General features: G+C 45.6%; 1 protein-coding gene across 5 annotated transcripts in view; it reads left to right on the top strand.

Annotated features, from left to right (window-relative positions):
• Positions 1-625: 625 nt before the first annotated feature.
• The window catches only part of grk5l (G protein-coupled receptor kinase 5 like), a 65,708-nt gene continuing 40,069 nt past the window's right edge, over positions 626-26,264 (top strand). For 4 of the 5 annotated variants that reach the window (XM_052068113.1, XM_052068111.1, XM_052068110.1 and 1 more), the window contains exons 1-2: positions 22,243-22,357; positions 26,123-26,218. In XM_052068113.1, coding sequence (XP_051924073.1) covers positions 22,258-22,357; positions 26,123-26,218 — 196 coding nt within the window. In that variant the 5' untranslated portion in view covers positions 22,243-22,257. Of the gene's footprint in view, positions 1,136-22,242; positions 22,358-26,122; positions 26,219-26,264 lie in introns of those variants that run through there. The other variant, XM_052068112.1, reaches the window with a different exon arrangement.

The raw sequence follows: 26,264 nt of genomic DNA, 5'->3' as shown, positions 1-26,264 counted from the left end.
GGGAAAAAATAGTATTTAGTTGTTTTGTTGTTCCGATAGTGGATGGTTTATGTAAGCATTAAAAATGTATTATCAAAAATAAAATATATCAAGAGCATGTATTTGGTACTTAACACAATTTTTGTTCATATTGAAAATAGCATTTTTGTCATACCTCAGGTTAGAAAGCCTGTGGTCCTATGTGCGCCCAAAAGTTCCTTTGATGAAAAATCAAGTACTGTATTTAAGTTGCCCATCGTTGAAAAATGATCGGATCCCCCCGAAAAAAAGAGAGAATGACACAATTTCATAGAATTTATATTAAAATTGATGTTTTAATGTAGGTCGGGAATTCTTGCGGTGGTGTTTAAAAATTTTTAATTTTTGAAAGTGCTATATAAGTAAAGATGCATTTTATGTGCTTTTCTTTTTTATGTGCCTTGTCTTAATGTAGGTTCGGGAAACATTGTTCTCAGGCAATACAAGTGTCAATGTCGTCAATACCTGTCGGAGCTATTTTACTTTCAAAATTCACAAAAAAAATAGTGTTCTCTTCCGGTGAGTTTAAGTTTAAGTGGGCTTGACACAGTTGGGGGCCGTTGGTCCAGCCCACTTTTGATGACGTACCAATAGGGCAGAGGGGCGCACTGACGTCCCCTTTGCTGCACTCAGCTGAGCCAACCTCTGCCGCCGAAACGTGAAGCTGTCGGTGTCCGCTGGTGCACCGCCGTGAGAAATCCACCGAGGAGTCACACGTTTCTCCAGATTAGTTCTTCTATACCCTGGTGGACATATTTTGTAGCCGAATCACGCACGGGATGGCTTTGCGGTAGTAGAAATGCAGCGGCGCACTTTCATCCCACAACAAGTACCATGCCAGTGTTACACTGCAAGCAGACATATGACATCCTTTTTGATCTCATACGACTTTGTCAATGAGTGAAATTTTCTTGGCTGCTAACGAGGAGTGAAGACGCTTTTACGCGGGCCTTGCGAGCCCAAAGGACAGTGATTTCGCTGCAGACGTCTGTGCACTGTGAACCTCTGCATTCGGGATTTTTGTCTTTTCTTCCTCCTCTTGTTTTTGTTTTATTTCTTATTTTGATGGAGCTGGAAAACATCGTGGCCAATACTGTACTGCTTAAAGCAAGAGAGGGTAAGTTAACGCACCAAAGATGCAAGTGTGTCTGGTTTCTCGGTGAAATATGTGTCAAGATAAGCTAGGCAGAGCTGGTCAGAACTGCAAGTAAACCCCGCCAGATGATTTCCACACCTTGTGCAACGTTACTGCCAACGTTTGAAACGATTCACAGCGAAAACCATCATTCTCAATACAGTACGCGTTTTCCTCTTGTGCGTAAGAGCAAACCTGCTTCCCACATCCGCTTTCCGTCACTGCGAAAATGAGTGCGCTCCCATTGTACGAAAGGACACACACAAGCATTCACCGATGCAATCAATAACTATTATCTTTTGAAAAATGTACTGTACAGGGAAACGAAACCAACAGATGCGCTATCAGCTAGCTGGGAGTGGAAAGGCCATTGTAATGGTGATCAGATCTGAGAGATTTGCATACAAGTAAAATTAAATACGATACTGGATTTAAATGCCTTTTATGCCTTTGCTGTATTCCCATAGTATGAGATTGTCCTCTGGCAATGAAAAAACAGTATAACATCTTCCTATGTATATGTATTTTGATCAACTCTTTTGATCAACAGCTTTATTTAGTGTAATAATTTAATCAAAAAGTGTCTTCAGATAATGCTAAAGTTGAAATGATACAGTCAGACATGCAGAAAACAAACAGTTTTATTGGTTTAAAATGGTGGACAACTGCTCTGGTCATATTATTTCAACAGGGCCGTTTCAAAATGACAACTCATCTCGGGGCACAACCACTCCTTACTGTCTGATATCCTTTATTAATTTTTTTTTCATTCACTTACAGTGTTATAAATCATACAAACAACCCAAATGATATGTTTCTTTACAAACCCTAACTGAAGTTATAACATTTTAATTGTTACATAGTTACGTAAAGTCGCTCCAAAAATTGCTCGGATTCTTATTCCTGCTTAGGTTTGTTTGAATTTCCACCACTTGTTGCTCGACCTCAGAGTATCCGATCATAACTGCCAAAAGCCATATGGAAAAATCGGCAGATGACGTTCACAAGACTGTTTGGATATGGCACTGAACCGCTGGGTAGATGCTGATAAGAACAGGAAGCAAGACGTACTGTACACGAAAAGGAAATTACTCCAAAACAGCACTGTAAGATTCCCACTTGCAGACTCTACTGGTTTCTTATACAGTTGGTGCCTTGAAGGACGAGTTAAATTTGCACTAGTGGGCGGGTCATTCCGGCAGTCATCATTCATTCCGTAATTATTTCAGGCTTTCCCAGTCTGTCTGTGATTGTAGGCGACAGCCAATCGGCATCGACAGCGTACTTACGACATCACACCCAAGCTTTCGGTTCCACACATCACAATGACATCATCCTGTATTGTTTTCAGTTCATCGCTTCGCAAATAATTGTTTCCCCACCCAGTGGAAATGAATGCAATTGCAATTAATCCATTCTACCCTCTCGCCCCAAAGCCGCCTAATATTTTTTTAACATGTTTTTATGAATAAGAAAGATGGAACTCATCAGCACTGTACTTCTTTTTCTTCAAGAGGGTATATATGCGTTTGGCAAACCATCTTAATTGTCCATTACCAGCGCTAACGGATGCTGTATAGTCTTTCCACTGCACCAATGTGAATTGATGCCTCCCGGATGATCTGCAGTTTGCTGCTTATTATGTCCAGCAGTTTCTTACAGCTGCGGCTGCTGTACAGTGATGTATAAATACATGTAAGTTGAGTGAACTAAATAGTTTCATGACATTCACATGAAGAAAGGCATTTCAGTTTTTATTAAAAGCCAAAAGTAAACAGAAAATCACTTCTGCTGGAAATTGAAATCATGCCAGAAAAATAATCAGCCTTCTCCAATAAAACCATTTTAACTAAAGCAAGGTTCATCAAATTTTTTGAAGCTGAGAGTGTAAACCGTAAAAGATAGTAGTAGGTGTGTGTGTGTTTGTGCACGTGGTGTGTACATTTTCAGATGAGTTTATATCTTAACTTTAATTTTGTAACTATTTTGAGAGAAGTATTTTGTTTTATTTAATTTTTAACGTAACTCAGCTGAGCACCAACCACAGCCATGACCGTCATTAATACCTTTGTGGCAGTGTTATACAAAATGTAATTGATTGATTTTTGTATTAGATCCTATCGATGAATCTGTTTTTTCTGGCCAGTGTGTGTATCCATCCATCCATTTTCCGAACCGCTTGATCCTCACTAGGGTCGCGGGGGGTGCTGGAGCCTATCCCAGCCGTCTTCGGGCAGTAGGCGGGGGACACCCTGAATCAGTTGCCAGCCAATCGCAGGGCACACAGAGACGAACAACCATCCACACCCACACTCATACCTAGGGACAATTTAGAGCGTCCAATCAGCCTGCCATGCATGTTTTTGGAATGTGGGAGGAAACCGGAGCACCCGGAGAAAACCCACGCAAGCCCGGGGAGAACATGCAAACTCCACACAGGGAGGCCGGAGCTGGAATCGAACCCGGTACCTCTGCACTGTGAAGCCGACGTGCTAACCACTGGACTACCGGGCCGCCACCAGTGTGTGTATTTCTCCTTTATTTATGTTCCCCCACCCACCACCCCGAGAAATAAAATTATCCAATAGTGACCACGTTAATCTGCTCTGATTTATCAAATGTGCCCCTGTGTCACAAAAACAAATGCGGCAGCACACGGGTTCTTCAAAAGCATCTGTGGAGTTGCGCCGTGACGCAAGAGTAATCTCCCCTTTGGGCAGTCAATTTAGCCGACTTATTTCGGAAAAAGAAGGGAATCCTGTGTGAGTGGATTTTGTGGAAATGAATGGCAAAAATAAAGTGAAACAGAAAGCCTCCATGCTACGAAAACCCCAACCGATGGATGTGTTCGCTTATAGGTCAGACTGGGCATTTGTTTCACGGAAGCAGAGCATGACTGGACCGGGAGAATCAAGCTTTGCAAATTAATAAGAGCAGTTAATGACCCATGACATATCTTGCTTGCCCCAGCTGCTCCATTGGTCCTTTTCCAGTCTCTGGCTGTGGGTGGGAGAGGAAAGGCAAAGGAGATTCCCACATCAAGGGATGAGATGGCCCTTTGGGTTGCTGAAGTCTAATATTCTCTGTGGTTTGTGTACTGTAACTGGGAGAGTGGGCCAACACATGAGTTCTATTGGTTTAATCTTACAAGGCCTAGCGTGTATGGCAAAGGTAAAGCCCTTTATTAGGTCACATGTCAGCGACATTGGGAGAATGAGGCAAAAAGTATTTATGTTTTGTTGTATGTTTGTTTATGGGAGAGCCAGTGCAGAGCCCTGCGGCATCCTTCCTCCCTCCAAATGCGCTCTGGCCATGACTGTCTCACAATAAACCCCTGCATGTCAGTGAAGTTTAGAAATAAAATTCTGTTGATGTTTAAGCCATTTGTGTCATGTTTCGATCTGGTTATGTTCGGTTTTGATTCCTCATGTGCCCTTTTTTCGCCACTTGTTCTCGTTATCAGTGTTCCTTGTGTGTAACCAATTAGCTCCCTCAACCCTTTGTGTGTTGTCCAGGTGTTTCTCGTTGTTTCGTCACTTGGCTTGTATTTAGTTCCCTGAGTTTCTGCCAGTCTTTGTTGGGTCGTTGTGAGCTGCGAGTATGTGAGCATACGTGTGCTCCTGTCATGTTTTGTTTCCTGCTGTAGTTCGGTTTGACACTTGTGATTTCCAGGCATTTTTTGGAGTACTTCGACTTGGTGTCTTTTCCATTGTACTCCTGTGTGTATTTTTTTGTTAAATACATTTTGGTCATCCACCCTGCTCCTCCATGCTTTTTGGGGTCCTACAACTACCATCACGCAGAACGTGACAATTTGCGGCCAAATAGGCCCTCTGCCAGCACTGTCTTGTTGACGAATACATCGTAGAAATGTTCATCATGGATTTTTGATCTGTTTCATTTCTTTCCCAACAAAGAAAACATGAGTCATCTTGTATTCGCAGTGGCCCACTCACCAGCAGAAAAACAAAGCAATCACTTACATAAAATACCAGAATGGTATTTTGCTTCATCACTTAGACGCAACTATCAGCTATCTAATCAGATTGATTGTTACATAACAAACTGAGTGGGCAACTTCCATCCGATCTCCATCTTCCTGTGGAACCGCTCTCCGCTCTCTGCGGAGGATACTTTATGGATGATGAGTGCGTGCAGTGAAACGAAACACCCTGATCTTTTAGCATGGTCATCCATGTATCACTTGACTGCCACTCTCAATCCTCTGACAAAGCCATCACTGTCTGTACGCTATGCATCATCTGAGAAAACTGTTGGTGTGACAGCTGATCAACAGAAAGAAAAGCATTCATGTCCGACATGGCTGAGTGTGTCACAGTGACAGTGATCGAACATGGCCATTTAATAGCAGCCTGTACGGTATGTTTCTTTGGGTGAATTCCTTTGTTTAAAGGGAACCACACTCCAGGGTGTCAGTTAAGTATGACTGTGTGTGTGCGTGTGCGTGTGTGCACGCATTGCCTCCCCATTCACAACTCCTCTCGGTAGCGGTTGTAAATTCCAAAACCGGCAAACGTCATTGACAGTTGAAATGAATGACAGTAAAGGCGGGGTCGGGGGGAATGAAGCGCTGTATCCAGATGGCCTCACTAAATTATGGTAACAGAGCGAGAGTATTTAGTTTGGGCTACAAGTGACTAAATTCCACTCTACTGCTGCCTGCTGGCGTTTTCATACTGTTTCCTTGTGTCTGATACAAACAGTTCAATAGTACAGTAGCTAAAATGATTCAGGACATGTTTTTACAAGAAAGTGTGTAAAAATGGGAGGTTTTGTTGCTTTGTGTTTATGAAATGTTGGTATTTACATGCACTTGAAATGTTACTTGTTTGCAAAAAATACTTGGTGCATCGGCCACTTGCACTCCTGCTTCAGTGTATTAAACGTAGTTTTCAAGGTCACACAAGGAAATGTTACTTTATTAATTTATGTATAGTACAGTTGTAACAAAGACCAATTGGAACCAGAAAAAGCCATTTTTTATTTAAAAGATGCTATTGTATTAAATCAAACCAAATCTAATCATTCCATTTTTAAATATATGATGCTATGTATCGAATCGTCTTTTATTGTAGGATATACAGTATCTTAGAAGGAAATGGCACATTAGTTTACTGATAAGTTCAATCAAATGCCTGTAAAATGACAACAAAAAAGGAATTGCATCATACAATCCCGAACCAAGCCGTACCGTATCGAATTGTATAGTAATCCCACTGAGTTAAAATGTTCTCCTTTAAAATGGAACCATTCTTGAGTCGTTTCACACCCCACGCAACAAAAACCACATTGAATCATATTTTGTGGAGCTCCACTGTTGCACAGTTTATTGACTTAATTACTAGCTCCACGCCATGTTTCTGAGCCAATGGAAGCTTAGCAGCTTGGCAGACCGTAAAGAGTGAAAGAGACATTTTGACACAGTGGCTGAAGACCTGTGGGGCCAAAGTCAAAAGGTAAGCAGAGCTTCAGTTTTAGCGCAGATTAACACATGTTTGATTAAGTTCTTGATGTTGAGAGGGGTGTTTGTGTTCACAATGTCATGAGCAGCACTGCTACACTCACTGTGATGTGTATTGTGGGGACTTGCTGATGAAATGCTTCTCATCGCAGGTCACATGCAATTGCAGAGCTGCCTACTGTTACGGATTGTCCCCTGTGTTGTTACAAAATTTACTGAATACTAAATCGTTATGTCCGTAATTGTGATTGTTACGGATATTTTACTAAATCGTGTGTCACATAATTTTGCAAAAGAGTTGAAAACAAGTCTTGCTCCAGTAGGCTCCAGGCACGTAGCGCTCACACATTTGCAGTGGAAGCCAGCAGTCCGACTTTAGCCCTAAGCTAACGATTTGAGGCTTATCCCGATCGCTGCTCGACTTAGTAGATACATATCAGCAGCAAGGAATCAGGCCACTGTCACAATGTGTAGCTTCATTGCCCGATTATTATGGTCGATAATGAGACAACTGTGTGCTGGCGAATATTTAATTCAACGTAGAACAACAATCACCGTGACATTTTACGGCACCTGGGTCATTACTGTCGAAATACGTCTCGGAATACGCCAACTTGAAGTGTATAATGGTGAGTGATATTTTAAATCCTTTGTTTTTATTTGTTTCAGTACTGGTCTTAGGAAATATATCTCCGCATTAAAATGGTTAGCTAAAAATTATGTATTATGCAGTGTTGATTGATTGCATTTTGAAGCAATCAGTGCAAAATGCAGTGCACTACTTGGCACTACTTAGTCAGAGCTGTCTAAAGAAAAACATTGGAAAACAGCCATGAGGTATTTGTAGAAAAAAGTCATTTGTGCATGCTTGAAATCAAGGGTGCCCAACCAGCTGATCGTGATCCCCCGGTAGCCCGCGGACTGGTCCCAAGTGGATCGCGAGGGGTTGAGGGGGACATGGAAAAAAAAAAGATTTGTGCGTCTGTGTGCGTGTTATTAGAATAGTATTGTCATGATTCGGTTTAGGGACCAACAGTTGGCAGCTGCACACCTGCTGGTCATAGGTAATTAGGGCTTCAAACTGACTCCCAGCCTGAACACTCAGGGTCGGGTCATTGTTTGCTCTTACTACTGTCATGTTTAGTTCATTATGTTTTAGCTTCAGTCCTGTTTTGGTCATGTTTTTGTTATTGAGAGTTTTTAGTTTCTGCCATGGTGTTTGTTACTTTGGATTCGTTTTGTTTTCATGACTTTGTCTAGGATTTACTTTTCTGTGTTTTATCAATACACTTCTTCAAATACACCCTGCTCCTCCCCCCTGCCTGCTTTTTGGGGTCCACCACCACCACACACGTGACGAGTATATTTTTGTTTTAGTATACACTGAACACCAAGCTACCTATCAGTTTCACTTTCACAAAAAAATATTTAAAAAATAAAACAAGGTCACTTTTGACCTATGGTGGCGCGTGACCTCCATCACCAGAAGTTGTTAGGGGTCAGCAATCTGCAATTGCAGCTTGTGATCAGGCCTGTTGTTATGTATCTTTTTTACGTTATTAGTCTCATTCAAAGTTTGTTTCATCTGCAACTCACCAATGGCACTGGCTGTCACGTTGTGCCAGAAGCGATAGAATGATCGCTTCGTGCACAACAAAATAAGGAAGTGGATCCCCGAAATAGCAGCCACAGAAAAGGTTTGTCAGAGCACAAACGAGGTTTAATACAAAAACACAAAATACCCGTCCGGGAGAAACAACAAAAAGCGCTGGTCAAAAATAAGGACCAGGAATAAATTAAGGAGGTAACAGAAAACGCGGGAAAAATAGCAAGGAGAATGAATTGGCAACTATAGGAATATACAGGAGCGGATATAAAAACGCGCAATTACAGCCACAAGGCTTCAAGGCAACGAATGGAATTAGTAGTAAGCGAGAGAATTGGCATGGCGTGGAATACTCCGGCAGTAAGTCAACTGCCAGAGCGCACAAATAAAGCCAGTGTAATTAGTCCCCAATGGGTGACAGGTGTGTAGGTGGCAACAGGGCCTGCCCCCTGCTGGCAAACACGGGACGTGACAGTACCCCCCCCCCCCCCCCCCCCCCCTCAACGAACGCCTCCCGGCGGCCTACCCGGTTTGGTCGGATGAGCTGCGCGGAAGTCGCGCAGAAGGGACGGATCAAGGATCCAGGAGCGGGGCACCCATTGCTGATCCTCAGGCCCGTAGCCCTCCCAGTCGACCAGATACTGGAACCCCTTTCCCCTGCGCCGAGAGTCCAGGATGGCACGAACCGTGTACACCGGGTCACCGTCGACGACCCGCGGATGTGGGGGCGGAGAGGGAGACGGAGGCAAGGGACTGGAAGCCACCGGTTTGAGCAGGGAGACGTGGAACACGGGGTGAACCTTCATGGTGGGCAGTAGCCGGAGCTTGACCGTGACGGGGCTGACGATGGACACACCTCCTGTCCCACCACGTAGGTAGGTGCCGGGCGCCGACGACGGTCCGGGATCTGCCGGTTCCGGGTCGCCGTGCGGGACAGTGCAGCACGGGCCTCCCTCCACACGCGGTGGGCTCGCCGGAGGTGATGCTGCACAGACGGGACCTCCACCTGACCCTCCTGGGACGGGAACAGCGGTGGTTGATACCTGTAGGCCGACATGAAGGGAGACCTACCAGTGGCTGAAGAGACGAGGGTGTTGTGCGCGTACTCCACCCAGGGTAGGTGGTCGACCCAGGAGGAGGGACTGTGGAGACATACACAGCGGAGGGCCTCCCCCAGATCCTGGTTGGCACGCTCGGCTTGTCCATTGGACTGGGGGTGGTATCCCGAGGTTAGACTGGACGAGGCCCCGAGGGACCGGCAGAACCGCTTCAAAACACGGGACACGAACTGGGGCCCCCGGTCCGACACAATGTCCAACGGGATGCCATGGAGACGGAACACGTGTTTGATGAGGAGGTCGGCGGTTTCCAACGCCGACGGCAACTTGGACACGGGAACAAAATGGGCGGCCTTAGAGAAACGGTCCACAATTGTGAGAACGACGGACCGCCCACGGGATGGAGGAAGACCCGTGACAAAGCCCAGGGCGATGTGGGACCAAAGTCGCGGAGGGATGGGTAAAGGCTGGAGCAGTCCCGCCGGAGGCCGACGCGAGGTCTTGCCGCAGGCGCAGGAGGAGCATGCGTTGACGTAGTCCACCACATCCCTCCGAAGCTCCGGCCACCAGAACCGCTGGGTGATGAGATGCACAGTCCGGTTCACCCCAGGATGGCAGGCCACCTTGGACCCGTACCCCCACTGCAACACCTCCGAGCGCAGAGATGGGGGCACAAACAGCTTCCCTGCGGGACATCCAGCCGGGACCTGGACTCCATCCAGAGCTTCCTGAATCTTCTGCTCGATCTCCCACCCCAACGCCCCCACGATGCACTGGGCTGGGAGAATGGCCTCCGGCGTCCGGTCCCTTTCCACGGGGTCATGGAGACGGGAAAGGGCGTCGGTCTTTGTGTTCTTGGAACCTGGAGAGTAGGTGAGGACAAAGTTGAACCGGGTCAGTAGTAGGGCCCACCGGGCCTGACGGGAGTTTAGTCTCTTGGCGGAGCGAAGGTATTCCAAGTTTTTATGGTCCGTGTAAACTGTGAATGGCTCCTTCGCCCCCTCGAGCCAGTGGCGCCACTCCTGCAGGGCAGCGACCACCGCCAGCAGTTCGCGGTTGCCCACGTCATAGTTCGACTCGGCTGCACTGAGTCGACGAGAGAAAAAGGCGCAGGGGTGCAACTTCTGGTCGACCGGGGAACGCTGGGACAGCACCGCCCCTACCCCTGAATCCGAAGCGTCCACTTCTACGACGAATGGGAAGTCAGGGTTAGGATGTAGCAACACCGGAGGATTCGTGAATGCTGCTTTTAGGCTCGCAAACGCTGAGTCCGCAGCCGAGTCCCATTTAAATGGGACTTTAATAGATGTCAGTCGGGTCAACGGGAGTGCCTTTTGGCTGTAGCCGCGAATAAAACGACGCTAGAAGTTAGCAAACCCCAAGAAGCGCTGTAACTCCTTCCGGTTTGCCGGTGTTGGCCAGTTCGTCACCGCCTCCGTCTTGTTGGGGTCTGCTCTCAGTTTGCCCTGCGCAATAATAAACCCCAGAAAAGAGATGACAGGTACATGAAATTCACACTTCTCTGCCTTGACGAAGAGCCTGTTCTCTAATAAACGCTGTAACACCAGTCTGACGTGTTGCTTGTGTTCTTGAAGTGACCGGGAGAAAATTAGAATATCGTCAAGATAGACGAAACAGAAAATGTTCAGCATGTCCCTCAACACGTCGTTGATGAGACTTTGGAAAACGGCGGGAGCATTCGTCAGCCCGAAGGGCATGACCAAATATTCAAAATGACCCAGCGGGGTCTTAAAAGCAGTCTTCCACTCGTCACCTTCACGGATGCGAACCAAGTGGTAAGCACTGCGTGAATCTAATTTGGAAAAAATGGTGGCTTATTGCAAAGGAGCGAAGGCGGAGTCCAGCAATGGTAGCGGATACTTATTTTTGATTGTAATGTCATTCAAACCACGATAATCCACGCACGGTTGCAGGGTCTTGTCTTTTTTCCCCACAAAGAAAAATCCTGCACCTAACGGTGATCGCGATGGTCTAATTAGACCTGCAGCGAGCGAGCTGTTTATGTACTCCGTAAGTGCCTCTCGTTCGGGTTGAGACACTTGATAAAGCCGTGAATTCGGCCACGGAGCGCCCGCCTGCAGGTCTATTGCGCAATCATAGGGACGGTGCTGGGGCAACGAGCGTGCGCGATCCTTGCTGAACACTTGACGTAGGTCATGATAGCAATCAGGCACTCCGTCAAGGCAGATCGTTTCGGGGGAGTCGTCACCAGCACGTTCGTGCTCCCCTACGGCTGAGCCTAAACAATGTTCATAACAGTACCGGCTCCAACTCTCTATTGCCGGGCGCTCCCAGGAAATCACGGGGTTGTGAGTCTTGAGCCAGGGCAAACCGAGAACAACCGGAGCGGCTCGAGACCGCATTAAATAAAACCTTCGATGCTCGACATGGTTACCGGATAATTGGAGTCTTAGTGGTTCTGTTCTTTGCGTTACGACCGCCAGGAGGCGCCCATCGAGATCACAAACCCGCTTTTTATCGGCTAACTTCTCGACATAACAACCCAGGTCAGCGGCGAAGTCGGTGTCCATAAAACAACCATCAGCCCCCGAGTCTATCAGAGCCCTAACCCGCTGCGACCGGGACCCCCCACATATCTCGCCTTCGAGTTCCAGTCTCCTGGGGTGTCCCGGCCGGGAGTCGGTTCGCCGAGGCATGGGAGGCTCTGCGCGGGGTCGTGACTCACAACTTTTGAAGAACGAGGATGGGGAAGGTTCCGGACGGCTGGGAGCAGAATGAGGTCCTCGTTAACTGCTGTCAGACCGAGCCCGATCGTTGAACAGGCGCCTTCTCTGCTCCGATCCAGCGCTTTCGCCCCCCAGCTGCATCGGCTCCTCCCCGCAGTACGTGACACGCCGGGACGGGAAACGATCACCTCCCCGCTCCCGGTTTCTCTCTCTCAAGCGGTTGTCCAACCATAGGGAGAGCTCGATTAACTCCTCCAGGTCGGAGCTGTGGTCGCGGGTCGCCAGTTCATCCTTGAGCTCGGTGTTTAATCCGCGACGAAACAGTCCACACAGCGCCCGGTCACCGTAGCCACTCTGGGCGGCCAAAATCCGGAACTCGATCGAGTAGTCCGCCACCGATCGCCTCCCCTGGGTGAGTTCAAGTAGCCGGCCCTCAGCCTCTCTGCCCCGTACGGGATGGTGGAACACCCGGCGCAACGCCGTTACGAAGTCGTGGAACGAAGACCGGAGGCTCGGCTTTGCGTCGCTCGTCGCCATAGCCCATGACGCCGCCGGACCTGTCAACAAACTCATAATATATGCCATCTTCGCGGCGTCAGTAGCATAGAGGAAAGGTTGTTGGTCGAAGACGAGCGAGCACTGGTGGAGAAAGTACCCACACTGCCCGTGCTCACCCCCGTAACGTGGGGGGTGTGGAAGCGACGGCTCCCTCATCATAGTGGGAAATGATGCGGGTGCCTCAGTGGTGGAAGGACGAACTACGGGGGGAGGTGTTCTCCGTTCCTCCAACCGTAACAAACGGGGTTCGAAATCATCGCACCTGTGAGCCAGCATGGAAACCGCGCTGTTGATTTCCGTAATGGCTTGGCCCTGCTGACTCAACTGTTGCTCTCGACGGGACAGAGCGGAAAAAATCTTTTCTAAGTCTGCGGGATCCATGGTGGCCGGAGTATTCTGTCACGTTGTGCCCGAAGCGATAGAATGATCGCTTCGTGCACAACAAAATAAGGAAGAGGATCCCCAAAATAGCAGACACAGAAAATGTTTGTCAGAGCACAAACGAGGTTTAATACAAAAACACAAAATACCCTTCCGGGAGAAACAACAAAAAGCGCTCGTCAAAAATAAGGACCAGGAATAAATTAAGGAGGTAACAGAAAACGCTTGCGGGAAAAATAGCAAGGAGAATGAATTGGCAACTATAGAAATATACACGAGCGGATATAAAGACGCGCAATTACAGCCACAAGGCTTCAAGGCAACGAATGGAATTAGTAGTAAGCGAGAGAATTGGCATGGCGTGGAATACTCCGGCAGTAAGTCAACTGCCAGAGCGCACAAATAAAGCCAGTGTAATTAGTCCCCAATGGGTGACAGGTGTGTAGGTGGCAACAGGGCCTGCCCCCTGCTGGCAAACACGGGACGTGACACTGGCAAAGAATGAGAATCTGGAGTGCCAGGAGAAGCATTTTAAAACGGTACACGTGAGCTACAATCATGATGTTCCTGCAGTTAACAGGTGCGTCCCATGCCTCTGCATCACTAAGGTCTCTACTAAGGTAGGCAGTGACTCACAAACTCTTGTATGTACTTTATTTTTCTGTTTCGTTCATGTTAGGGGCAGTTATGGCCGTTGCTTATTTATGGCATGCGTGTGTGCGTGCGGGAACGGGTCGATCGTGGGAGGTTCGTTGCTTGAAGAGTCGATCTTTCGTCAAATAAGGTCGGGTAACCCTGCTTTAAATGTACAGTAGTGTCAAGACAAACCATCAGGGAGCTGGAGAGAAGACTGTTGCCATACCACAACAAGTCACAGCAAGATAGGGGAGCTGTTGTCAGCGGTGCTAACCAAATTCTTGTGAAAAAGAGCTGTGCGCCCTTCTTAAATTTCATCCATACAATACAGCGTCTTTGTGTCCAGCTCAATTTGCGATGTCAGCTCGCTAATGCCATTAGGCGAGTAGCAAAGTAGTGATTTCCTCATCCATCCATTCTCCACTCACTCTTGAACTAAGTGCTATTCTCATGGTTCTCCCCTAAAAGGATATCTATCACCATGCAATGACATGCTGTTGAGTTTTATTTAGGTGAACCACTGCAATGCATACGAAGACGTGCAGAGGTGGAGATGAAGGCTTCAACCACAGAAGCAGAGATGCACATTTCCACATTGGCAACACAAGGCTGTGTGTTTTGAGTGGGAGTGTGACTCATTTTATTCTTGAGTGGAAATATTCAGCTCTGTGGAACTTTAATCTCAATTGTTTTTGCTGCTTGTGCCCACACATGCAGTATATGTAACGCTGGATGCCACATAATCACGCCTGTTCTTCAGGCATTGTTGAATGGAACTTTGGGAAATAGAGGAGAGAATGAGCTAGAGTGGAAAAGATAGGCGGAAGAAAAATGGATGCAGGAAAAAAAAATCTATTATGTCAGGATAATACTCCAGAAATGTCCTGAGCAGGACAGTACATGACTGGTTTTCCCCCCACATGGTGTAAACAGATTACTTAAGTAGCAGTTTTATTGTGGGATTAGCATGTGATGTTTGTATTGTTGCCATATGTTTAACGTCAATTTAATATTTCATGTGCATTAGACTGGTAATAGGCCTGCCTCGCAGTGCACAGATGTTGGGTTAGATTCCGGCTCCGGCCTTATTGTGTTGAGTTTGCATGTTCCCGCTGTACCTGCGTGGGTTTTCAGTGGGTACTCCAGCTTCCTCCAGCATTCCAAAAATATGCATGGCACGTCCCTAGGTGTGAGCGTGAGAGAGATTGGTGGTTCGTCTACGTGTGCCCTGCGATTGACTGGCAACCAGTTCAGGGAAATAATTAATCACACCAGCATGTCAGCCACAGCATGCAACATTGCTTGTTAATATGCAGTCACACTTTGCTCTAGCATTACATTTTGCATGTTCTTTAATAGTTGAGAGTTAGTTACTAGAACATTTGGCCTAAATATTTTTAAATAGCTTCAGGAGTCGAAAAATAAAGCATTCATTTATATACAGTAAAATCATCGACCATTGTCGAGAACGGAGTATAGCAGCGATTGAGAAGAAACTTAACGAGCAGGCCTAAAACACAACATATTCAGATATGGAAGAGAAGAGGAGCAAGAAACAGCAGGATTGTGTCAGAAGCATGAAGCCCATACCAGAGTCTTGTGCAGTTTTTTAAATTTTCTTTTTTCTTTTCTTTTTCAAACTGTTGATATAACATGGACAAAACTTTTTGGAATGTGTACAATGTGGTGAATGATGGAACAAACACTTTGATGTGCATGTGTGTGTATTTGTGTGGGTTAGAGAGCACTTTTATATTGAAGATACAGCCAAAGAAGGCCAGTGTAATCATGTTAACCCCATTCCACACACACACTTCCACTTTTAACACCGCTTATCCTGTACAGAAGATGTGTCAAACTCCTTTTTGTCGCGGGCCACTTTTGAATTGCGTCTTCCAACGAAGGGCCATTATGACAGTGAAACCACAAAAACGTTTAATTGTCTCATCGCATTGTAACTTGTACACAACAAATTAATTCATTACTAGTTTTGAAATCAGTCAACTATAGTAGTTAGTTCAATTATTGTGCAAGTAAATGTAAACAGGGTTACAAAAATTATTGCAAAATCTCAATGTTGATGATTTAATTTCGCTGGTCACATAAAGTGACGAGACGGATATGGCCCACTGGCCTCGAGTTTGACTCCTCTGTCGTTGGAGCCGACCCCAGCGGGCTTCGGAAGGCCAACTACACCCTGAACTGGTCACCAGTAGAGTCACAGGGCACCTGTAGAGACGAACAACCATTCACATCCACACTGCCGCAGAGTGGGGACTTATTCCACGCTGGCCACACACACGCACACACACGCACACACCATTCACACTCCCAATCACACCGAAAGACAATTTCGAGCCTTCAATCAATCTACCTTGCATGTTTTTGGAATGTGGGAAGAAACCGGAGTAGCCAGAGAAAATCCACGCAGGCACGGGGAGAACATGCCAACTCCACAAATGAAAACCAAGGTTCCACTGTAATCTGAATTTCCCAGGATGCCGCACAATTTGTTCCACTCTAATCGAACAGGAAGATAGGTAATATTATTTGTCAAAATTTAACACGTGACCTGCGTTTATTGTTTTCCCCCCTTTCACATTCAATATTTATGTATTTTTAGAACAGGAAACCCGCTGCACCTGACTCTTGCGGGACAGGAAAAGTACCCTGCCTTTTCGGCTCTTGTGAGGATTCAGTCCTTTCATGCAACTCGTATACAGGCACAAAATCACAACAGCAACAACTGTTGTGAGGGTATGGACTTGTTTGACTACCTCAGAGTGTATTAACTCGCTCGTGCCCTTTGGCTGGTTGCTATTTTTAGCAGTAGTGATAACAAGGGCACATAGGAAAATCGTCACAATGATTGAATGCCGATTGGAATTGTGCTAGATGCAACTCTTTGTTCGGGTGTAGCTGTGCTGATACTGCTGAGAATAAGATATGTCTTTAATTGCAGTTGTCATGGTTGTATTTGCGTTTATGGTCTCATATTATGCGGTTTAACAGGTGTGCGTCTCCCTCACAGCCCTATATGTTACAGTACAAGAATATGTCACAATTGCCAAGTGAAAAATATACTTTGTTTGTTCGGAGTGCAGATGAAATTAAAATACAAAATGGGAGAGGCTAGTTCAAGGATGGTAATAGACTGCAGAGAAAAAGGCACCAACAGGACATCATTGTGGACCAGGCAAGAGGGTCTTCCGGCTATAGTCCTCTCCTTGTGTTCAGGTCTGGGCAGTGTTTCCCTCAGCTTCCTGAGGCACACAAACACAAACTGCCGTGAAACATAGCGACAGGAAGCCCGAGGAATGGCCCCAATACGTCTTCTTTCTATAACAAACCACTTTTTTTCTTTTGTCAGGTTTTCATTGGCAGGTACTGGATTGCATTGTTTTGTCTATTGATTGGCTTTTTACTGTTGTTCATTTTCATATCAGTTATTGCCTCTTCCGCGTTTCTAATACACACCGTTTACAATCGGCCCGAATGCATTTGTCACGACAATGAGATATTAGGTAATAGACAACTTAAAAGCAGATGCAGACTTTCTTAAATATTTGCAAGTAGGCTTGTCTCCCTTCCCAGCGTTTTCCTTTCTGAATTCTGATTGTAATTTCCCCATTGCGGGACAAATAAAGGATATCTTAATCTTGTTATGTCATATATCAATTGGCTGAACATCCTAAGCTCTAATGCCAATGGTTTCCATCTCATAACCAGTTGGATTTTGTGGAGGTGCAGGGAGAGGAAGACTTGGTGCGAACAAAGGCTTTTGTCTCATGGTGCTGCTTTTCATCACTGTGTGTTGGTACCTTTTTGACCACCCGGGTGTGACTCATCTGTGAGACCGACATTTAACAATTCAGACAAATAATGCGATGTGGAAATCTGTGAGAATTAGACAATAAGCGTTGGCTCATGACTTAATTATTATTATTTTTTGAGCTGATCAAAGAGACACAGTGAGTTGGCTATTAAAGTGTATTACCAGTGATATTTGGAGAGAATATTTGTGCTAGCAGACTTTTTTTTCACCTAGACCCACCAGCAGTGGCATTAAACATAATGATAACGACCGCTTTCAATACTGCACACAACGGTGCGACGACACCTTGGTTGGTGATCACTTCATTGTCATCCTGGGACTTCCGGGTAGAGTGAACGCTGGCGCGTTTTTGGCTGCCGCTGCTCTCCCACAAACTTTTGTGTTTTACGGTGTTTTTACGCTCGATTGTTTTACTGTTTCGCATGGAATCACGATCATCATCTCACAGTCATTCCACCCAGCCCCTATTCAGGCCTGTCTCGCACTCTCAACTATCTTCGACTGTTTCGTCCCGGCGTCTCAGCGTCCTACCTGTCAACCTGTCGCTCCTCCATCGACCTGTCAAGGGTCTGCTCCAGTACTCGTTGGCCGAGCTCCTTCGGCTCCGCTTCCAATGGCTGGGCCCTCCTCCTGCTCTACACCGGCTCCCGGACATCGTTCGCTTTCCTTCCGGGAAATATATTCATCGTGGGTCTCGTCGGGGCTTCTGCCTCAACCGATCCAACACCATCGTCTCCTTCTGGTCTTCCTCCCGTCGGCCATCCAGAAACGCCGGCCGATCCATCGACCATCGTGCGTTAGCCGGCTTGGCTAGGTCGGCTAACGGCCCCCGCAGCAGCGAGACTGCCGCCGTCAACTTCGGGCTACTTAACATCCGTTCGCTTACTGGGAAGGGTAATCTCATTCAAGATATCCTCACGGACCGTAAGCTTGACATTCTCTGCTTGAATGAAACCTGGCAAACTCCCGGGGACTTCTCACAGTTGAACGATTCCACTCCCCCGGGATTTGTTTACATTTCCAAGCCCCGCGATTCTGGTCGCGGAGGAGGTCTCGCGATAGTATACCGCGAGAAGTGGAAAGTACTTTCGGTTTCTCTCCCGCCACTTTCCTCCTTTGAATGCCTTGCCTGTCAAATATCCGGACCCATCCCCACGATTATTGCCACAGTGTACCGCTCCCCCAAACCCCACCGCAACTTTTTAAATGAAGTGTCTACCGTCCTCACCCATCTCTCCTCTCTGTCACCAAATGTAATAATCCTGGGAGATTTTAATATACATATGGACAACACTGCTCTTCCTCTCACCATTGACTTCACTTCTTCAATTAACAGTCTTGGTTTTGATCAATTTGTAGATTTTCCCACACACATCAAAGGTCACACCCTGGATCTGATCTGCTGCTCTGGTATTTCCCCCTCCAACTGTACTGCTGACGAACTTCCAATAACGGACCACTTCCTTATCTCATTCAACATTACACTCCAGCTCTCAACTGCCAAATCACCCCGGACCATTGTTTACCGTAATATTAAAGACATTAACATTGACTCTCTCACTGCATGGCTGACCACCCTGACTCCGGACATTGACTCCACTCCTGATGATTTGGTTTTCCAATACAACTCTGGTCTCACCAGCATCCTCAACACGCTCGCCCCTGTCAAGTCCCGCTCTGTCCTTTTTACTCGGTCTGCCCCTTGGTTCACCCCTCATCTACGTTCCTTGAAATCCCAAACCCGGCAGCTTGAGAGACTTTATAGGAAAACCGGCCTCACTGCTCACAAGGACATCTATGCAGCTCAGCTATCCCTCTACAAGGATTCCATCTCTCAAGCAAAATCACATTACTACTCCGGACTCATCTGCTCCAATGCTGGAAATACTAAGACTCTCTTTTCCCTTTGGAACAGAATCACTCAACCTCCTGACTCCCTACCACCTCACTTTTACTCTCGTGACACCTGCAATGCACTTCTCCTCTTTTTCAATGAAAAAATCAACAGAATCCACCAGCATCTGGGCTCCTCTGTACCTTTCCCCTCATCTGAACCTCTCACCCCTTGCAAACTGTTCTCTTCTTTTGAACTCCCCCATCTCTCATTAATTTCAGACCTCATCATTAAATCCAAGACTTCCTCCTGTCAGCTTGATCCCCTCCCCACAGTTCTGGTCAAATCCTGCCTACCCTCTCTGCTTCCCTTCATCTCAGCCATTATCCATTCCTCTCTGTCGACTGGAATTGTTCCTGTGCTCTTCAAAACTGCAGCTGTCACACCAATCCTGAAAAAAACTGGTTCAGATCCCAATGACTTCAATAACCTACGCCCCATTTCCCATCTTCCCTTCATCTCGAAAATTCTGGAGAAAACTGTCGCCTCTCAGATCCACTCCCACCTCACCGACAATAGTCTTTATGAACAATTCCAGTCCGGCTTCCGTCCCCGTCACAGTACTGAAACAGCCCTCATAAAAATCACAAACGATCTTCTCATGGCAGCAGACTCTGGCCTTATCTCCATCCTCATCCTCCTTGACCTGAGTGCAGCCTTCGACACAATCTCTCACCCCATCCTCCTCAATCGACTCTCTACCATAGGCATCACCAACACCCCTCTACATTGGTTCCACTCATATCTCACTGGCCGCTCTCAGTTCATTCAAGTTGATTATTTTACTTCACAATCCCTCCCCGTTTCTTCTGGTGTTCCCCAGGGTTCTGTCCTCGGTCCGCTCCTCTTCATTGTCTACCTCCTTCCACTCGGAAACATTTTCCGCAAATTTGGCTTACACTTTCACTGCTTTGCGGATGACACCCAGCTCTATCTCTCCAGCAAACCCGACGCTTCTCTCCCACCCTCGTCCCTCTCTCACTGTCTCTCAGAAATCAAATCTTGGTTCACCCACAATTTCCTCAAGCTAAACAGCAATAAAACTGAACTCCTACTCGTCGGTACCAAATCCACTCTAAACAAAGCCGACAGTTTCTCCCTCACAATTGATAATGCCACTATATCTCCTTCCCCCCAGGTGAAGAGTCTGGGTGTCATCCTCGACAGTTCACTATCCTTTCACTCCCACATCAATAACATTACCCGGTCCGCTCATTTCCACCTTCGCAATATAAACCGCCTCCGTCCCTCACTCACTCCGCACACCACCGCTATCCTTGTTCACAGTCTCGTCACTTCCCGTATTGACTACTGCAACTCACTCCTCTTCGGTGTCCATCAAAAATTCCTCCATAAACTTCAACTTGTTCAGAATTCAGCAGCCCGGATCATCACGAGAACCCCCTCCTTCCATCATATCACCCCCATCCTCCGACAGCTCCACTGGCTTCCTGTCAAACTTAGAATCAACTTCAAAATACTTCTCTATACATTCAAAGCCATCCATAACCTTGCGCCCCCCTATCTGTCAGATCTTCTTCAAATCTCCATTCCCTCTCGCTCACTCAGGTCCTCATCCTCCCTCCACCTTTTTCTACCCTCTGCCCGTCTCAGTACAATGGGGTGCAGAGCCTTCAGTCGCTCTGCCCCCAAACTCTGGAACTCACTTCCTCCCAACATTCGTAATATTGACTCTCTTTCCTTATTCAAAACCCAGCTCAAAACCCACCTATTCAGACTTGCCTACCCGCCTTAAATCTTTCTTTCTTTATTTATTATTTTATCTGTGTTTTACTATTGGTCTTGGCTGTACAGTGTCCTTGAGTGTTGTGAAAGGCGCTTACAAATGTGATGTATTATTATTATTATTATTCAACCGTTATTTGAACATCATTAGGTTGTGCAAGTGTTCCTAATGATGTGTCTGATGAGTGTTTGCCAGATCCACAGTTCTGTATTCTCAAGTTAATGAACATATTGCGTGTGTGTGTGTGTGTGTGTGTGTGTGTGTGTGTGTGTGTGTGTGTGTGTGCGCCCCATTTTTGGTTAATGGCTTGGGTTCTTTTGTGTGTCAACAGTTTTGAACTTTACGATCAAGCAAGGATGTATTTCAACATGTGGATGCATGAGGCCTGGAGGACTACTGGTTAAAGGAAGCATAAGGACATTACCAGAGAGGTCACAGTATAATTATCTGCACTCGCACAAGCACACACTCACAGTTACATGTACATACGTACATGTTTTGGAGACCAGTCGTATGCAAGTCTTGCACCAGGAGGATGTCCTTCCCTCTTTAACCTTATTTTTACTCGACTTGACATGCCTTGATGATGTCAGAGCTGTTAAGAGGAAACATAAATAAAGTGCAGTGACCACACAGCCCTTATGGAACAAATTAAACTGACATGGGCCTCTGCACGGCAAGGCCTCAGTCCAGTTTGTTATTTCAGCTCCTGTGTAAGTGACAGACCCTAAGAGCATGAGTTCTGCTTTAATAAAATAAATAAATAAATCCTGGGAGCAAGGGCAAAATTCTCCACAGAGGACCTGGATTTTCCATGCATATGCAGCTTTGTCAAGCAGCAACTTTATGGAAAATATAAATATGAATTTACATACTTTTTAATGATAATAATAATAATGCATGTCATTTATAAGCGTTTTCTCCTTTTTTGTTTTTTCTTTCAGTTTTTTGTACCCTTCATTATTATGCTGTTTAATTATTACGCTATTATTGTTACTATTATTATCCATCCATCCATTTTCCGAACCGCAAGGTGCTGGAGCCTATACTATTATTATTTTTATTGTTATTATTATTATTATTATTATTATTGGATTTTTTCATTTTTATATAGTAAAAGTCATTCCCGGTGAGGTGAATCCTTTTAAGCATCCTTTTACAAACTGTGTTATCAACCTGATTTGTTGCATCCAGCCTGAATGTTTCCCCCTTTGAGTGCAGATGTATTTCAGCTCAACACAACAAACAATATCAAGTGTACTCATTTGATTAACAGGAAACCACAACACACACTGACAGGTTAATCTGTTTCATGAGTGTGAATTATTAATGATCATTTGTCTCGATGTGGAAATGGCGGCACGGTGACCAACTGGTTAGCATATCTGCCTCACAGTGCAGGGTCTGGGTTTCGTCTTTCCTTTGTGGAGTGTGCATGTTCACAAATAAAATAAATTTGTAAAAAAAAAAAAGATTTAAATTGAGATCAGATTTTCAAATCTCTTTCAATGCCAGCCATTTTGAGACTCTCCATTACCATGTGGGGGAAAAAACCATAAAAGACATAAGAAAACCAACCTGGGATTGAATGTCATTAAGACATAAAAAAAGACATAATAAAGAAATAATAAAAGACATGAAAATACATCCCTGAGTGATTAAACATGAGAAAATGGATGGACCCAAAGGAGCCGTCGTTAAAAAGTTCAATAACAATGTGGTTTATTACAATTATTTGATTTAGTGGTGAGGTGACCTTCCACAGGACGTCATTTATTTGATACAGATTCCAAAAAACGCTCTTCTGTAGCTTCTTATTTAGAATAGTGACCGCAGTGGGGTTAACCCTCACTCAGACGTTATGGTTTCATTGAAGGAAATGAATTTATTCGTCCACACAGCAATGCGGGAGAGCAGACAGATGTACAACATCTCTTCGTATATTAACTGTTTTCCAGGAGCTTAAAACAGTGAGTGTGGCTGCTTATAGCTTATGAAGTCTAAAACAATGTTGATGAGTAGCAGGTGCTGTGAGTTAATGATTCTCTTAGGGGATATTTTGGCACGAGTTATTAATACATTCAAGCTTGGTGTTTGTCTGGGGACATATGACCTCTTCTCAACTGTGGTGAAGCCGGGTCCTTTACGTGCTATATAAATGCTTTAGAGATACGCACGCACGCACAACACACACACACACAAACACACACACATACATATATTTTGGGACACTTGCCCATTCAACCTGTGGCCCTTTTTTGCTGCTTCGACTCTATTTTCCCGCTCTACTGAGTTTGTGTGTCTCTGGCATTGTCTTTTCATTCAGTCGGAATCATTGTGAGGTAAGAGGTCACCATGCGACAGATTTCAAATGGTTAAAGAAAAATAGACTATTGTAACCGAGAAACATCTGAGCGCTGAAACCTTTCCACACATCATTAGGTTTGTGTGATTCTGTAATTAGTGCACAACTAATGTCTTCTATCACTCGATTGATTGCCACTTAAAGAATGAGTAAAGATTCAAAAAACACCATCCATACATTTTCCGTTCTGCTTTATCCTCACAAGGGGATGCTGGAGCCTATCCCAGTTGTCTTCGGGCAGTAGGCGGGGGACCCCCTGAACCGGTTGCCAGCTGATCGCAGGACACACATAGACCAACAACTATCCGCACTCACACTCACACCTAAGGACAATTGAGAGTGTTCAATCAGCCTGCCATGCATGTTTTTGGAATGTGGGAGCAAACTGGAGTACCCGGAGAAAACCCACGCAGGCACAGGGAGAACATGAGTCGAACCTTGCACTTGTGCACTGTAAGGCGGACATGCTAATCAGTCGACCACCGTGCTGCCCTTAGTGCCATCTAGTGGTGAACTAAAAGAATGCAATGACCAAAACGCGAGGCGCTTGCATTTTGAAGCTTGAGTCATCATGTTGAGTAGTTTCATTCGCTAAATTTGTCTCCTTCGGGTATCCGTAGCAGAAAGATGGTGGCGAAACATGGCAGCCTCCTGGAGGGGAGATGTAATATAAAGCTATGTAATATAATTAGCGATTGCTTCTCAAACTTTGACATTTTAAAAAATTACGTTGATGTTATCGAACATATTTTTTTGCACAATGTTGGAATTTATAGTGGGTTTTTGAAACAATCAAAAAATGTTTACACACTGTCCCTTTAATTACAGCATATGAAGCTTATTGAGTTACGTTGTATATGAAATGTGCTAATCAGTGATTGTACTTTTTATATTACTATTATTATACTATTGCTATTTTCATTCATTCATTCATCTTCCGGACCGCTTGATCCTCACTAGGGTCGCGGGGGGTGCTGGAGCCTATCCCAGCTGTCTTCGGGCAGTAGGCGGGGGACACCCTGAATCAGTTGCCAGCCAATCGCAGGGCACACATAGACGAACAACCATCCACGCGCACACTCACACCTAGGGACAATTTAGAGTGCTCAATCAGCCTCCCACGCATGTTTTTGGAATGTGGGAGGAAACCGGAGCACCCGGAGAAAACCCACGCAGGCCCAGGGAGAACATGTAAACTCCACACAGGGAGGCCGGAGCTGGTATCGAACCCGGTACCTCTGCACTGTGAAGCCGATGTACTAACCACTGGGCTACCGGGCCGCCTATTGCTATTTTATATTTTTTATTTTGTTTATTTTTTAGAAATTTCTTACTAAGCCTCCAGATAAAACTCCCACTACATTTGTGATCCTTTTTTCTTCTTTCTTTTCAAAAATATGAGCGTTATTGACAGCATTTTACATTACTCCGTTTCACATTTTCACGTTTTCACATATCCTAGAAACCTATGATCTGATTCAACTACAGTCACAGCACGGTATGGTTGTGGTTAGTTCGAACCTCTGCCTCATTCCCTCTTGTGTGGGATTTTTCTCAGAGTATGTTGGCTTCTTCCCACATTCCAAATATATGCATGGTAGGCTGATTGAAGACTCAAAATTGCCAATGGGTGTGAAAGTGAATAGTTTTATATCCAGTATGTGCCCTTCAATTGACTGGCGACCCGTGCAGTGCTTCCCGCCTGAAGTTATCTGTGATAGACATCTCACCTGCAACCCTAAAAACAAACAGTATATGGCTTTGCCAAGAACTGTGGACAGACGGAAAGTTGCATACAAACAACACAAAGAAACCCAATGAGCCTAATGAAAACATTACATCCTTGGTGAAGGTAACAGAATACTTAGTGATGAAGTGGAATAGCAGATGAGGGGAGGATGAGGCGGTAATGTGAAGACAAATGTGCTGAAGCTTTCCCTCGCAGGCACCGGCATGACGTGGTGCCGCTCACATTCCAGGCTTATTACTTAAAGATGTCTGCTTGTCATTGCTTTTCCTGTTCACATGCCTGTAATATTGTGGCCGAGTCGCTCGCAGTCGTTTTCCACTGCACTAAACACTTTAAGGAATTCTCAGCCAGTTCATGAGACAGGATATAAATCAGTACACAACTGACAAACAAGAGACTGGACACAACAGCTGGACTTCATTTGGGGGAGGGGTGGAGACTCATAATTGTACTTGTATCACTTCCGGGAATGCAATTATTGAGGCAAACAAGATATTCAGTGGTTAGGGCATGATTAACTCGTGAATGAATTACAAATATTACAATTACAATAAATGACCAAGTGGTCTTTAAAGAGCAAATAGATTTGTACTGAATGATTTAAGTCGTTGATGCAGAAGGAAGGTGATGTTTGATTATTCACAGCAGTGGAATCCAGTCTGGCATTCAAGTTCTTTCCGATGATGGGAATTGAGAGGGACAGTATATACTTCTATCTGTGTGGACAGACACACACACTTCCAGCCGACGAAAAAGTGCCGAGAGATTTCGAGAGGAAGTACAACGTAATCTATGAATTAAATATACAAGCTGAGACTATGATTTCATTCAGCGGAGAGCCTGCAACAACCCCACCCCGTCTCTCGCTCATTTATTTCACTTTTCTTGCAGCCAGTAGGCCTTCATTTGCACTTTACTAAGAAAAGCTCTTGTTTTGCTCTCGCTGCAGGTGGAGGAGGCAAGCGCAAAGGGAGAAGCAAAAAATGGAAGGAGATCCTTCGTTTCCCCCACATAAGTCAGTGCACTGAGCTGGGCAATAGCATTGGTATGATTTGTGCATGTGCGCACGCTGGCTTGAGTGTGACAAAAGT

The sequence above is a fragment of the Hippocampus zosterae genome, chromosome 6 (assembly GCF_025434085.1).
Source record: "Hippocampus zosterae strain Florida chromosome 6, ASM2543408v3, whole genome shotgun sequence".
Lineage (NCBI taxonomy): Eukaryota > Metazoa > Chordata > Actinopteri > Syngnathiformes > Syngnathidae > Hippocampus > Hippocampus zosterae.
This window is presented reverse-complemented; position numbering and strand designations above follow the sequence as displayed.